Below are 16,034 nucleotides of genomic sequence, written 5' to 3'. Positions count from 1 at the left end.
CCCTAAAGATGCTGGTTTCCCCTATCCATCTGTGGCGAGGTTTCCCTAAAGATGCTGGTTTCCCCTATCCATCTGTGGCGAGGTTTCCCTAAAGATGCTGGTTTCCCCCTATCCATCTGTGGTGAGGTTTCCCTAAAGATGCTGTTTTCCCCTATCCATCTGTGGTGAGGTTTCCCTAAATATGCTGTTTCCCCCTATCCATCTGTGGTGAGGATTCCCTAAAGATGCTGGTTTCCCCCTATCCATCTGTGGTGAGGTTTCCCTAAAGATGCTGGTTTCCCCTATCCATCTGTGGCGAGGTTTCCCTAAAGATGCTGGTTTCCCCCTATCCATCTGTGGCGAGGTTTCCCTAAAGATGCTGGTTTCCCCCTATCCATCTGTGGCGAGGTTTCCCTAAAGATGCTGGTTTCCCCTATCCATCTGTGGTGAGGTTTCCCTAAAGATGCTGGTTTCCCCCTATCCATCTGTGGTGAGGTTTCCCTAAAGATGCTGGTTTCCCCCTATCTATCTGTGGTGAGGATTCCCTAAAGATGCTGTTTTCCCCTATCCATCTGTGGTGAGGTTTCCCTAAAGATGCTGGTTTCCCCTATCCATCTGTGGTGAGGTTTCCCTAAAGATGCTGGTTTCCCCTATCCATCTGTGGTGAGGTTTCCCTAAAGATGCTGGTTTCCCCCTATCCATCTGTGGTGAGGTTTCCCTAAATATGCTGGTTTCCCCCTATCCATCTGTGGTGAGGATTCCCTAAAGATGCTGTTTTCCCCTATCCATCTGTGGTGAGGTTTCCCTAAAGATGCTGGTTTCCCCCTATCCATCTGTGGTGAGGTTTCCCTAAATATGCTGGTTTCCCCCTATCCATCTGTGGTGAGGTTTCCCTAAAGATGCTGGTTTCCCCCTATCCATCTGTGGTGAGGTTTCCCTAAAGATGCTGGTTTCCCCCTATCCATCTGTGGTGAGGTTTCCCTAAAGATGCTGGTTTCCCCCTATCCATCTGTGGTGAGGTTTCCCTAAATATGCTGGTTTCCCCCTATCCATCTGTGGTGAGGTTTCCCTAAAGATGCTGGTTTCCCCCTATCCATCTGTGGTGAGGTTTCCCTAAAGATGCTGTTTTCCCCTATCCATCTGTGGCGAGGATTCCCTAAAGATGCTGTTTTCCCCTATCCATCTGTGGTGAGGTTTCCCTAAAGATGCTGTTTTCCCCTATCCATCTGTGGCGAGGTTTCCCTAAAGATGCTGTTTTCCCCTATCCATCTTGGGCGAGGTTTCCCTAAAGATGCTGTTTTCCCCTATCCATCTGTGGTGAGGTTTCCCTAAAGATGCTGGTTTCCCCCTATCCATCTGTGGCGAGGTTTCCCTAAAGATGCTGTTTTCCCCTATCCATCTGTGGTGAGGTTTCCCTAAAGATGCTGTTTTCCCCTATCCATCTGTGGTGAGGTTTCCCTAAAGATGCTGGTTTCCCCTATCCATCTGTGGTGAGGTTTCCCTAAAGATGCTGTTTTCCCCTATCCATCTGTGGTGAGGTTTCCCTAAAGATGCTGGTTTCCCCTATCCATCTGTGGTGAGGTTTCCCTAAAGATGCTGGTTTCCCCTATTCATCTGTGGTGAGGTTTCCCTAAAGATGCTGGTTTCCCCTATCCATCTGTGGTGAGGTTTCCCTAAAGATGCTGGTTTCCCCCTATCCATCTGTGGTGAGGTTTCCCTAAAGATGCTGGTTTCCCCTATCCATCTGTGGTGAGGTTTCCCTAAAGATGCTGGTTTCCCCTATCCATCTGTGGTGAGGTTTCCCTAAAGATGCTGGTTTCCCCTATCCATCTGTGGTGAGGTTTCCCTAAAGATGCTGGTTTTCCCCTATCCATCTGTGGTGAGGTTTCCCTAAAGATGATGTTTTCCCCTATCCATCTGTGGTGAGGATTCCCTAAAGATGCTGGTTTCCCCTATCCATCTGTGGTGAGGTTTCCCTAAAGATGCTGGTTTCTCCTATCCATCTGTGGTGAGGTTTCCCTAAATATGCTGTTTTCCCCTATCCATCTGTGGTGAGGTTTCCCTAAAGATGCTGGTTTCCCCTATCCATCTGTGGTGAGGATTCCCTAAAGATGCTGGTTTCCCCTATCCATCTGTGGCGAGGTTTCCCTAAAGATGCTGGTTTCCCCTATCCATCTGTGGTGAGGTTTCCCTAAAGATGCTGGTTTCTCCTATCCATCTGTGGTGAGGTTTCCCTAAAGATGCTGTTTTCCCCTATCCATCTGTGGTGAGGTTTCCCTAAAGATGCTGGTTTCCCCTATCCATCTGTGGTGAGGTTTCCCTAAATATGCTGGTTTCCCCTATCCATCTGTGGTGAGGTTTCCCCTATCCATCTGTGGTGAGGTTTCCCTAAAGATGCTGGTTTCCCCTATCCATCTGTGGCGAGGTTTCCCTAAAGATGCTGGTTTCCCCTATCCATCTGTGGCGAGGTTTCCCTAAAGATGCTGGTTTCCCCTATCCATCTGTGGCGAGGTTTCCCTAAAGATGCTGGTTTCCCCTATCCATCTGTGGTGAGGTTTCCCTAAAGATGCTGGTTTCCCCTATCCATCTGTGGCGAGGTTTCCCTAAAGATGCTGGTTTCCCCTATCCATCTGTGGTGAGGTTTCCCTAAAGATGCTGGTTTCCCCTATCCATCTGTGGTGAGGATTCCCTAAAGATGCTGGTTTCCCCTATCCATCTGTGGTGAGGTTTCCCTAAAGATGCTGGTTTCCCCTATCCATCTGTGGTGAGGTTTCCCTAAAGATGCTGGTTTCCCCTATCCATCTGTGGTGAGGTTTCCCTAAAGATGCTGGTTTCCCCTATCCATCTGTGGCGAGGTTTCCCTAAAGATGCTGGTTTCCCCTATCCATCTGTGGTGAGGTTTCCCTAAAGATGCTGGTTTCCCCTATCCATCTGTGGCGAGGTTTCCCTAAAGATGCTGGTTTCCCCTATCCATCTGTGGTGAGGTTTCCCTAAAGATGCTGGTTTCTCCTATCCATCTGTGGTGAGGTTTCCCTAAAGATGCTGTTTTCCCCTATCCATCTGTGGCGAGGTTTCCCTAAAGATGCTGGTTTCCCCTATCCATCTGTGGTGAGGTTTCCCTAAAGATGCTGGTTTCCCCTATCCATCTGTGGTGAGGATTCCCTAAAGATGCTGGTTTCCCCTATCCATCTGTGGTGAGGTTTCCCTAAAGATGCTGGTTTCCCCCTATCCATCTGTGGCGAGGTTTCCCTAAAGATGCTGGTTTCCCCTATCCATCTGTGGTGAGGTTTCCCTAAAGATGCTGGTTTCCCCTATCCATCTGTGGTGAGGTTTCCCTAAAGATGCTGGTTTTCCCCTATCCATCTGTGGCGAGGTTTCCCTAAAGATGCTGTTTTCCCCTATCCATCTGTGGTGAGGTTTCCCTAAAGATGCTGGTTTCCCCTATCCATCTGTGGTGAGGTTTCCCTAAAGATGCTGGTTTCTCCTATCCATCTGTGGCAAAATTCTCCCTAAATTCTTATGACAAATCCTGCTCCGTAACCAGCCATAGCCTAGCCAATAGCTGAGTAGCAACAACAGATAACATTAGCTAGCTAGATAAGGTTAGCATGCTAGCTAGCTACACTGACAGCTGTCAGTGCCCTACTTGTTATTTCTCCACTCCATGTGGAAATCACCACAACGTTCCCACCCCCAGTTCCTGAATATGTATTAGCAGCCTACGTCATTCTTCTGAGGTGGAACCTAAATGAGAATGTCTGTTATAGAATTATGTCGAAATAGGGGCAGCATTGCCCTCAGTCTCCTGAGTGGCGCAGTGGTCTAAGGCACTGCATCGCAGTGCTAGCTGTGCCACTAGAGATCCTGGTTCGAATCCAGGCTCTGTCGCAGCCGGCCGCGACCGGGAGACTCATGGGCGGCGCACAATTGGCCTAGCGTTGTCCAGGGTAGGGGAGGGAATGGCCGGCAGGGATGTAGCTCAGTTGATAGAGCATGGCGTTTGCAACGCCAGGGTTGTGGGTTCGATTCCCACGGGGGACCAGTTTGAAAAAAAAAATATATATATATATATATATATATATATATATACAGTGGGGAAAAAAAGTATTTAGTCAGCCACCAATTGTGCAAGTTCTCCCACTTAAAAAGATGAGAGAGGCCTGTAATATTCATCATAGGTACACGTCAACTATGACAGACAAAATGAGAAAGAACATTCCAGAAAATCACATTGTAGGATTTTTAATGAATTTATTTGCAGATTATGGTGGAAAATAAGTATTTGGTCAATAACAAAAGTTTCTCAATACTTTGTTATATACCCTTTGTTGGCAATGACACAGGTCAAACGTTTTCTGTAAGTCTTCACAAGGTTTTCACACACTGTTGCTGGTATTTTGGCCCATTCCTCCATGCAGATCTCCTCTAGAGCAGTGATGTTTTGGGGCTGTCGCTGGGCAACACAGACTTTCAACTCCCTCCAAAGATTTTCTATGGGGTTGAGATCTGGAGACTGGCTAGGCCACTCCAGGACCTTGAAATGCTTCTTACGAAGCCACTCCTTCGTTGCCCGGGCGGTGTGTTTGGGATCATTGTCATGCTGAAAGACCCAGCCACGTTTCATCTTCAATGCCCTTGCTGATGGAAGGAGGTTTTCACTCAAAATCTCACGATACATGGCCCCATTCATTCTTTCCTTTACACGGATCAGTCATCCTGGTCCCTTTGCAGAAAAACAGCCCCAAAGCATGATGTTTCCACCCCCATGCTTCACAGTAGGTATGGTGTTCTTTGGATGCAACTCAGCATTCTTTGTCCTCCAAACACGACGAGTTGAGTTTTTACCAAAAAGTTCTATTTTGGTTTCATCTGACCATATGACATTCTCCCAATCCTCTTCTGGATCATCCAAATGCACTCTAGCAAACTTCAGATGGGCCTGGACATGTACTGGCTTAAGCAGAGGGACACGTCTGGCACTGCAGGATTTAAGTCCCTGGCGGCGTAGTGTGTTACTGATGGTAGGCTTTGTTACTTTGGTCCCAGCTCTCTGCAGGTCATTCACAAGGTCCCCCCGTATGGTTCTGGGATTTTTGCTCACCGTTCTTGTGATCATTTTGACCCCACGGGGTGAGATCTTGCGTGGAGCCCCAGATCGAGGGAGATTATCAGTGGTCTTGTATGTCTTCCATTTCCTAATAATTGCTCCCACAGTTGATTTCTTCAAACCAAGCTGCTTACCTATTGCAGATTCAGTCTTCCCAGCCTGGTGCAGGTCTACAATTTTGTTTCTGGTGTCCTTTGACAGCTCTTTGGTCTTGGCCATAGTGGAGTTTGGAGTGTGACTGTTTTGAGGTTGTGGACAGGTGTCTTTTATACTGATAACAAGTTAAAACAGGTGCCATTAATACAGGTAGCGAGTGGAGGACAGAGGAGCCTCTTAAAGAAGAAGTTACAGGTCTATGAGAGCCAGAAATCTTTCTTGTTTGTAGGTGACCAAATACTTATTTTCCACCATAATTTGCAAATAAATTCATAAAAAATCCTACAATGTGATTTTCTGGATTTTTTTTTCTCAATTTGTCTGTCATAGTTGACGTGTACCTATGATGAAAATTACAGGCCTCTCTCATCTTTTTAAGTGGGAGAACTTGCACAATTGGTGGCTGACTAAATACTTTTTTTCCCCACTGTATATATATATGTATTCACTAACTGTAAGTCGCTTTGGATAAGAGCGTCTGCTAAATGACTAAAATGTAAATGTAAATGTAATGGAGGCCTGTAAAGACACAATCTGGAGTTTGTTTCAGCAAAGAGCAACCCTACCAATTAAAGGAGGATATCCCCCATTTTGACGTGTGTTCCTGTTTTCACAGTTACCCTATTCTGTTTGATATCCCAAGACATTTGCTGGTCCATATCTCACATATTTAGATGCTTTATAGTTACAGTGCCTTGCAAAAGGATTCATCCCCCTTGGCGTTTTTTCCTATTTTGTTGCTTTACAACCTGTAATTTAAATGGATTTTTATTTGGATTTCATGTAATGGACATACACAAAATAGTCCAAATTGGTGAAGTGAAATGAAAAAAATAACTTATTTCAAAAAATTCTAAAAAATAAATAACGGAAAAGTGGTGCGTGCATATGTATTCACCCCCTTTGCTATGAAGCCCCTAAATAAGATCTGGTGCAACCAATTACCTTCAGAAGTCACATAATTAGTTAAATAAAGTCCACCTGTGTGCAATCTAAGTGTCACATGATCTGTCACATGATCTCAGTATATATACACACCTGTTCTGAAAGGCCCCAGAGTCTGTAACACCACTAAGCAAGGGGCACCACCAAGCAAGCGGCACCATGAAGACCAAGGAGCTCTCCAAACAAGTCAGGGACAGAGTTGTGGAGAAGTACAGATCAGGGTTGGGTTATAAAAAAATATCAGAAACTTTGAACATCCCACGGAGCACCATTAAATCCATTATTAAAAAATTGAAAGAATATGGTACCACAACAAACCTGCCAAGAGAGGGCAGCCCACCAAAACTCACGGACCAGGCAAGGAGGGCATTAATCAGAGAGGCAACAAAGAGACCAAAGATAACCCTGAAGGAGCTGCAAAGCTCCACAGCGGAGATTGGAGTATCTGTCCATAGGACCACTTTAAGTCGTACACTCCACAGAGCTGGGCTTTACGGAAGAGTGGCCAGACTAAAATTGAGCTTTTTGGCCATCAAGGAAAAGACTATGTCTGGCGCAAACCCAACACCTCTCATCACCCCAAGAACACCATCGGCAGGGACTGGGAAACTGGTCAGAATTTAAGGAATGATGGATGGCGCTAAATACAGGGAAATTCTTGGAATGGCCTAGTCAAAGCCCAGACCTCAATCCAATTTTGAATCTGTGGTATGACTTAAATATTGCTGTACACCAGCGGAACCCATCCAACTTGAAGGAGCTGGAGCAGTTTTGCCTTGAAGAATGGGCAAAAATCCCAGTGGCTAGATGTGCCAAGCTTATAGAGACATACCCCAAGAGACTTGCAGCTGTAATTGCTGCAAAAGGTGGCTCTACAAAGTATTGACTTTGGGGGGGGGGGGGGGGGGGGGGTTGAATAGTTATGCACGCTCAAGTTCTGTTTTTTTGTCTTATTTCTTGTTTGTTTCACAATAAAACATATTTTGCATCTTCAAAAGTGGTAGGTATGTTGTGTAAATGAAATGATACAAACCCCCAAAAAGTTCAATTTAATTCCAGGTTGTAAGGTAACAAAATAGAAAAAATTTCAAGGGGGGTGAATACTTTGGCAAGCCACTGTATACAGGGGGTACCAGTACAGAGTCAATGTGCGGGGGCACCGGTTAGTTGAGGTAATATGTACATGTGGGTAGAGTTAAAGTGACTATGCATAGATAATAAACAGAGTAGCAGCAGCGTAAAAAAGAAGGGGTGGGGTGGGGGGGATAATGCAAATAGTCCGGGTAGCCATGATTAGCTGTTCAGGGGTCTTATGGCTTGAGGGTAGAAGCTGTTAAGAAGTATTTTGGACCTAGACTTGGCGCTCCGTTACCGCTTGCCGTGCGTCTTTGACAATTTTTTGGGCCTTCCTCTGTCACCGCCTGGTATAGAGGTCCTGGATGGCAGGAAGCTTGGCCCCAGTGATGTACTGGGCCGTACGCACTACCCTCTGTAGTGCCTTGCAGTCGGAGGCCGAGCAGTTGCCATACCTACTTTGGGGGGGTGAATAGTTATGCACGCTCAAGTTCTGTTTTTTTGTCTTATTTCTTGTTTGTTTCACAATAAAAAATATTTTCCATCTTCAAAAGTGGTAGGTATGTTGTGTAAATGAAATGATACAAACCCTCCAAAAATGCATTTTAATTCTAGGTTGTAAGGCAAAAAAATAGGAAAAATGCCAAGGGGGGGTGAATACTTTCGCAAATCACTGTATATTGTGTTATGCCATTTGCCCATAAGATCCCATTCAATCTATAAATGCATCTAAAATACCTTACAACCACTCATATCCACGTCCTAATACATCAATATTACCTGGAAACAACTGAGAAATTATTATAATTTTTTGTCACTTTTACGCTTAAGTCCACTTTTGAGAACACATGCACGTAATTACAGTATTTCTACTGTAATAAGGGGTATTTTAGTCAATTACATTAAGATCAGTGATTTCAGTATTATGCAAGTCATTTGGGAAACAAATTACAGTGTGATGATTTGTTGGATTACTGAATCTCTAATAGAGCTTCCACTTGTAATCCAGTGGTTTTGTTGTTTTCAGTGGTCCATAGTAAACTGGTAGGGCGCGTGAGATTGGAGTGGGCATGCAATAACCTTCCTTGGGTTTTGTCTGAGTTTAGAGTGATGAAAAGTAGCTAACCGCTAATGGTCATGGCTAGAAGGGATACAGCTTGTCAAATTCATTGATTCTTTTTTGCATTTTAGCTAACCCTTTTCCTAACCTTAAACTAATTATCCTAACCTGCTACGTACATTTTCCTAACCTGCTACGAAAAGTCAAATCTGACAAAAGCTGTATTCCGTCTAGTCAAAACCGCAGCTAACTGCCCTCTCATGTCTCGTCATTGAGCAGAGCAAGCGGAGCCGTTGCTATGGATACTCAGACACACCCAGAGCCACCATGAGCAAAGCGCATGCAGAGGGAGGGAGACACACAGAGAGGAGCTGCCAACGGATGGATTAACGGAGGAAGTCATTTCTAATTTTGGGTTTCAGGCAGGGCAATTGGGCCTGGGTAGGGTGGGGCCTGAACGTTGTGGGTATGGTTAGGAGTCGGGGTTAAAATGCATGCCCATGCTGGACCTTAGTAAACATTGGTCACAGAAGATCATTTGAACTGCACGCCCCACCGTGGGTTGAACAGCGCGAGAGGTGGAGTCAGCTAACGCCTGCTGCTTTCTGAGAATCACTGGCCTAGAAGGGCAGGGTGGAAGAACAAAGTCTCATATGGTGACCTCATATGGTGACCTCATATGGTGACCTCATATGGTGACCTCATATGGTGACCTCCTAGGACGTGGCTATGCGACTTTTAGAGAAACAGGGTGTTTCGATAGCTATGACGCAACCGTATGCTAAATGATGATATTCTGAGACCGTATGCATGGTGCATTGACTAGAATGAAATGTATTTAGGGTCAAATTCCCCTTACTCAGGCCTTTTCATTAGGTGAGCGATGTTACTAAATATTACAAATGGATTTGTTTATTACTTTTTTTTACTTTTAAAACTGCTGCGATAATGATCATTACACCAGAAATAATACCAGACCAGCACACAAACCCACAAATCACACACACAACGCGCACACACACACACACACACAACTCACAGCTCAAACACACACTCACACGCCGGTTGGTCTCTCACCTCTGTGTCTCTCTCCATCTCAAGCCCCGCCTTCAGCAGCCGGGCCTCAAACTCCTCCCTGATCAGCACCATATCTCCTTCAGCTGAGTCCGCCTCCAACTCCACCTCCACGGCCACTCCCACGCCCAGGTCCACACACACCTCCCCATCCCCCGCACTCCGCTGCCCGGCTGCACATCCCACCCCCCCCAACCCCCCCTGCCCCATACCCCCCACACCCTCCTGCCCTACACCCCCCACAGGGCCGGAGGGGGGGGAGGTACCATTAGAGATGACAGAGAGGCGATGAGGAGGGTGCGAGGGGGCGGAGAGACGGTGCGGCCGGTCGCCCCCCCTCACAGAGGTCTGTTTACGTTGGTAAAACACCAGGACATAGTCCACCTTCCTCCGGCCATCTGAAAAGAACTGGCCCCACCTCTGGCCATCACCTCCGCCCTAGAGGAGAGGAGACAGACAGGGGACTGGTCAGTAACTAACTAACACCCTAACCTGCTGGCCCATCACCCCCTCCCTAGAGGAGACAGACAGGGGACTGGTCAGTAACTAACTAACACCCTAACCTGCTGGCCCATCACCCCCTCCCTAGAGGAGACAGACAGGGGACTGGTCAGTAACTAACTAACACCCTAACCTGCTGGCCCAACACCCCCTCCCTAGAGGAGACAGACAGGGGACTGGTCAGTAACTAACTAACACCCTAACCTGCTGGCCCAACACCCCCTCCCTAGAGGAGACAGACAGGGGACTGGTCAGTAACTAACTAACACCCTAACCTGCTGGCCCATCACCCCCTCCCTAGAGGAGACAGACAGGGAACTGGTCAGTAACTAACTAACACCCTAACCTGCTGGCCCATCACCCCCTCCCTAGAGGAGACAGACAGGGGACTGGTCAGTAACTAACTAACACCCTAACCTGCTGGCCCATCACCCCCTCCCTAGAGGAGACAGACAGGGGACTGGTCAGTAACTAACTAACACCCTAACCTGCTGGCCCATCACCCCCTCCCTAGAGGAGACAGACAGGGGACTGGTCAGTAACTAACTAACACCCTAACCTGCTGGCCCATCACCCCCTCCCTAGAGGAGACAGACAGGGAACTGGTCAGTAACTAACTAACACCCTAACATGCTGGCCCATCACCCCCTCCCTAGAGGAGACAGACAGGGGACTGGTCAGTAACTAACTAACACCCTAACCTGCTGGCCCAACACCCCCTCCCTAGAGGAGAGGAGACAGACAGGGGACTGGTCAGTAACTAACTAACACCCTAACCTGCTGGCCCAACACCCCCTCCCTAGAGGAGACAGACAGGGGACTGGTCAGTAACTAACTAACACCCTAACCTGCTGGCCCATCACCCCCTCCCTAGAGGAGACAGACAGGGGACTGGTCAGTAACTAACTAACACCCTAACCTGCTGGCCCATCACCCCCTCCCTAGAGGAGAGGAGACAGGGAACTGGTCAGTAACTAACTAACACCCTAACCTGCTGGCCCAACACCCCCTCCCTAGAGGAGACAGACAGGGAACTGGTCAGTAACTAACTAACACCCTAACCTGCTGGCCCATCACCCCCTCCCTAGAGGAGAGGAGACAGACAGGGGACTGGTCAGTAACTAACTAACACCCTAACCTGCTGGCCCAACACCCCCTCCCTAGAGGAGACAGACAGGGGACTGGTCAGTAACTAACTAACACCCTAACCTGCTGGCCCATCACCCCCTCCCTAGAGGAGACAGACAGGGAACTGGTCAGTAACTAACTAACACCCTAACCTGCTGGCCCATCACCCCCTCCCTAGAGGAGACAGACAGGGGACTGGTCAGTAACTAACTAACACCCTAACCTGCTGGCCCAACACCCCCTCCCTAGAGGAGACAGACAGGGAACTGTCAGTAACTGTTCAGTAGGGCACAAGTAGCAAAATTCCTCAAACAAATGAACACACCCCTCCCTGGTTCTGAGGAGGGTGAATAGCAGGTCAACTTTATTGAAAGTTGCAGATGGAAAAGGTATATACAGTGGGGAAAAAAAGTATTTAGTCAGCCACCAATTGTGCAAGTTCTCCCACTTAAAAAGATGAGAGAGGCCTGTAATTTTCATCATAGGTACACAAAATGAGAAAAAAAATCCAGAAAATCACATTGTAGGATTTTTTATGAATTTATTTGCAAATTATGGTGGAAAATAAGTATTTGGTCAATAACAAAAGTTTCTCAATACTTTGTTATATACCCTTTGTTGGCAATGACACAGGTCAAACGTTTTCTCTAAGTCTTCACAAGGTTTTCACACACTGTTGCTGGTATTTTGGCCCATTCCTCCATGCAGATCTCCTCTAGAGCAGTGATGTTTTGGGGCTGTCGCTGGGCAACACAGACTTTCAACTCCCTCCAAAGATTTTCTATGGGGTTGAGATCTGGAGACTGGCTAGGCCACTCCAGGACCTTGAAATGCTTCTTACGAAGCCACTCCTTCGTTGCCCGGGCGGTGTGTTTGGGATCATTGTCATGCTGAAAGACCCAGCCACGTTTCATCTTCAATGCCCTTGCTGATGGAAGGAGGTTTTCACTCAAAATCTCACGATACATGGCCCCATTCATTCTTTCCTTTACACGGATCAGTCGTCCTGGTCCCTTTGCAGAAAAACAGCCCCAAAGCATGATGTTTCCACCCCCATGCTTCCCAGTAGGTATGGTGTTCTTTGGATGCAACTCAGCATTCTTTGTCCTCCAAACACGACGAGTTGAGTTTTTACCAAAAAGTTCTATTTTGGTTTCATCTGACCATATGACATTCTCCCAATCCTCTTCTGGATCATCCAAATGCACTCTAGCAAACTTCAGACGGGCCTGGACATGTACTGGCTTAAGCAGGGGGACACGTCTGGCACTGCAGGATTTGAGTCCCTGGCGGCGTAGTGTATATACTGATGGTAGGCTTTGTTACTTTGGTCCCAGCTCTCTGCAGGTCATTCACTAGGTCCCCCCGTGTGGTTCTGGGATTTTTGCTCACCGTTCTTGTGATCATTTTGACCCCACAGGGTGAGATCTTGCGTGGAGCCCCAGATCGAGGGAGATTATCAGTGGTCTTGTATGTCTTCCATTTCCTAATAATTGCTCCCACAGTTGATTTCTTCAAACCAAGCTGCTTACCTATTGCAGATTCAGTCTTCCCAGCCTGGTGCAGGTCTACAATTTTGTTTCTGGTGTCCTTTGACAGCTCTTTGGTCTTGGCCATAGTGGAGTTTGGAGTGTGACTGTTTGAGGTTGTGGACAAGTGTCTTTTATACTGATAACAAGTTCAAACAGGTGCCATTAATACAGGTAACGAGTGGAGGACAGAGGAGCCTCTTAAAGAAGAAGTTACAGGTCTGTGAGAGCCAGAAATCTTTCTTGTTTGTAGGTGACCAAATACTTATTTTCCACCATAATTTGCAAATAAATTCATAAAAAATCCTACAATGTGATTTTCTGGAAAATAAATTCTCAATTTGTCTGTCATAGTTGACGTGTACCTATGATGAAAATTACAGGCCTCTCTCATCTTTTTAAGTGGGAGAACTTGCACAATTGGTGGCTGACTAAATACTTTTTTTCCCCACTGTATAGACCTGACATGATACCTTATTCTACATAATCTGTTCTACACACCCTGTATCTCCTGGACCAGGGTTGGAGACCACTGATGACCACCCTGTATCTCCTGGACCAGGGTTGGAGACCACTGATGACCACCCTGTATCTATACAGGACCAGGGTTGGAGACCACTGATGACCACCCTGTATCTATACAGGACCAGGGTTGGGGACCACTGATGACCACCCTGTATCTCCTGGACCAGGGTTGGAGACCACTGATGACCACCCTGTTTCTATACAGGACCAGGGTTGGAGACCACTGATGACCACCCTGTAACTATACAGGACCAGGGTTGGGGACCACTGATGACCACCCTGTATCTATACAGGACCAGGGTTGGAGACCACTGATGACCACCCTGTGTCTCTCCAGGACCAGGGTTGGAGACCACTGATGACCACCCTGTATCTCCAGGCCCAGGGTTGGAGACCACTGATGACCACCCTGTATCTCCAGGACCAGGGTTGGAGACCACTGATGACCACCCTGTATCTATACAGGACCAGGGTTGGAGACCACTGATGACCACCCTGTGTCTATACAGGACCAGGGTTGGGGACCACTGATGACCACCCTGTATCTATACAGGACCAGGGTTGGAGACCACTGATGACCACCCTGTTTCTCCTGGACCAGGGTTGGAGACCACTGATGACCACCCTGTATCTCCAGGACCAGGGTTGGAGACCACTGATGACCACCCTGTATCTCCAGGACCAGGGTTGGAGACCACTGATGACCACCCTGTATCTATACAGGACCAGGGTTGGAGACCACTGATGACCACCCTGTGTCTATACAGGACCAGGGTTGGAGACCACTGATGACCACCCTGTGTCTATACAGGACCAGGGTTGGAGACCACTGATGACCACCCTGTATCTATACAGGACCAGGGTTGGAGACCACTGATGACCACCCTGTATCTCCTGGACCAGGGTTGGAGACCACTGATGACCACCCTGTATCTCCTGGACCAGGGTTGGAGACCACTGATGACCACCCTGTATCTATACAGGACCAGGGTTGGAGACCACTGATGACCACCCTGTATCTATACAGGACCAGGGTTGGAGACCACTGATGACCACCCTGTATCTATACAGGACCAGGGTTGGGGACCACTGATGACCACCCTGTATCTATACAGGACCAGGGTTGGGGACCACTGATGACCACCCTGTATCTATACAGGACCAGGGTTGGAGACCACTGATGACCACCCTGTTTCTATACAGGACCAGGGTTGGAGACCACTGATGACCACCCTGTATCTATACAGGACCAGGGTTGGAGACCACTGATGACCACCCTGTCTCTCCAGGACCAGGGTTGGAGACCACTGATGACCACCCTGTTTCTATACAGGACCAGGGTTGGAGACCACTGATGACCACCCTGTATATATACAGGACCAGGGTTGGAGACCACTGATGACCACCCTGTATCTCCTGGACCAGGGTTGGAGACTACTGATGACCACCCTGTTTCTATACAGGACCAGGGTTGGAGACCACTGATGACCACCCTGTATCTCCTGGACCAGGGTTGGAGACCACTGATGACCACCCTGTATCTATACAGGACCAGGGTTGGAGACCACTGATGACCACCCTGTATCTATACAGGACCAGGGTTGGAGACCACTGATGACCACCCTGTTTCTCCTGGACCAGGGTTGGAGACCACTGATGACCACCCTGTTTCTCCTGGACCAGGGTTGGAGACCACTGAAGAGGTTATATCAAGTCTAGTAATGTAGGGTTAAATAATTCAGCAAGACCGTTTAGATTAAACATACCTGGAGGACAAGCTCTACAGTAATAACCAGCCAGCAAGACCGTTTAGATGAGATGTCTCCTTGGCAACATACCTGGAGGACAAGCTCTACAGTAATAACCAGCCAGCAATACCTTTTAGATGAGATGTCTCCTTGGCAACATACCTGGAGGACAAGCTCTACAGTAATAACCAGCCAGCAAGGCCTTTTAGATGAGATGTCTCCTTGGCAACATACCTGGAGGACAAGCTCTACAGTAATACCCAGCCAGCAAGTCCGTTTAGATGAGATGTCTCCTTGGCAACATACCTGGAGGACAAGCTCTACAGTAATAACCAGCCAGCAAGACCTTTTAGATGAGATGTCTCCTTGGCAACATACCTGGAGGACAAGCTCTACAGTAATAACCAGCCAGCAAGACCTTTTAGATGAGATGACTCCTTGGCAACATACCTGGAGGACAAGCTCTACAGTAATAACCAGCCAGCAAGACCTTTTAGATGAGATGATCTCCTTGGCAACATACCTGGAGGACAAGCTCTACAGTAATAACCAGCCAGCAATACCTTTTAGATGAGATGTCTCCTTGGCAACATACCTGGAGGACAAGCTCTACAGTAATTACCAGCCAGCAAGACCTTTTAGATGAGATGACTCCTTGGCAACATACCTGGAGGACAAGCTCTACAGTAATAACCAGCCAGCAAGACCTTTTAGATGAGATGTCTCCTTGGCAACATACCTGGAGGACAAGCTCTACAGTAATAACCAGCCAGCAAGACCTTTTAGATGAGATGTCTCCTTGGCAACATACCTGGAGGACAAGCTCTACAGTAATAACCAGCCAGCAAGACCTTTTAGATGAGATGTCTCCTTGGCAACATACCTGGAGGACAAGCTCTACAGTAATAACCAGCCAGCAAGACCGTTTAGATGAGATGACTCCTTGGCAACATACCTGGAGGACAAGCTCTACAGTAATAACCAGCCAGCAAGACCGTTTAGATGAGATGTCTCCTTGGCAACATACCTGGAGGACAAGCTCTACAGTAATAACCAGCCAGCAAGACCTTTTAGATGAGATGTCTCCTTGGCAACATACCTGGAGGACAAGCTCTACAGTAATAACCAGCCAGCAAGACCTTTTAGATGAAATGTCTCCTTGGCAACATACCTGGAGGACAAGCTCTACAGTAATAACCAGCCAGCAA

The 16,034-nt window shown here is 47.5% G+C and overlaps 1 protein-coding gene across 1 annotated transcript in view; it reads right to left on the bottom strand.

Moving 5' to 3' along the window:
• Positions 1-16,034, bottom strand: part of ano2b (anoctamin 2b) — a gene marked incomplete at both ends in the record, with an annotated part of 169,276 nt that overhangs the window by 151,208 nt on the left and 2,034 nt on the right. The window contains one exon of the mRNA XM_084194999.1: positions 9,399-9,833. Coding sequence (XP_084051125.1) covers positions 9,399-9,833 — 435 coding nt within the window. The remainder of the gene's footprint in view (positions 1-9,398; positions 9,834-16,034) is intronic.

The sequence above is a fragment of the Coregonus lavaretus genome, assembly GCF_964263955.1.
Source record: "Coregonus lavaretus genome assembly, contig: HAP1_SCAFFOLD_831, whole genome shotgun sequence".
Lineage (NCBI taxonomy): Eukaryota > Metazoa > Chordata > Actinopteri > Salmoniformes > Salmonidae > Coregonus > Coregonus lavaretus.
The sequence above is the reverse complement of the archived record's forward strand: the minus strand, read 5'-3'. Positions and strand labels throughout refer to the sequence as shown.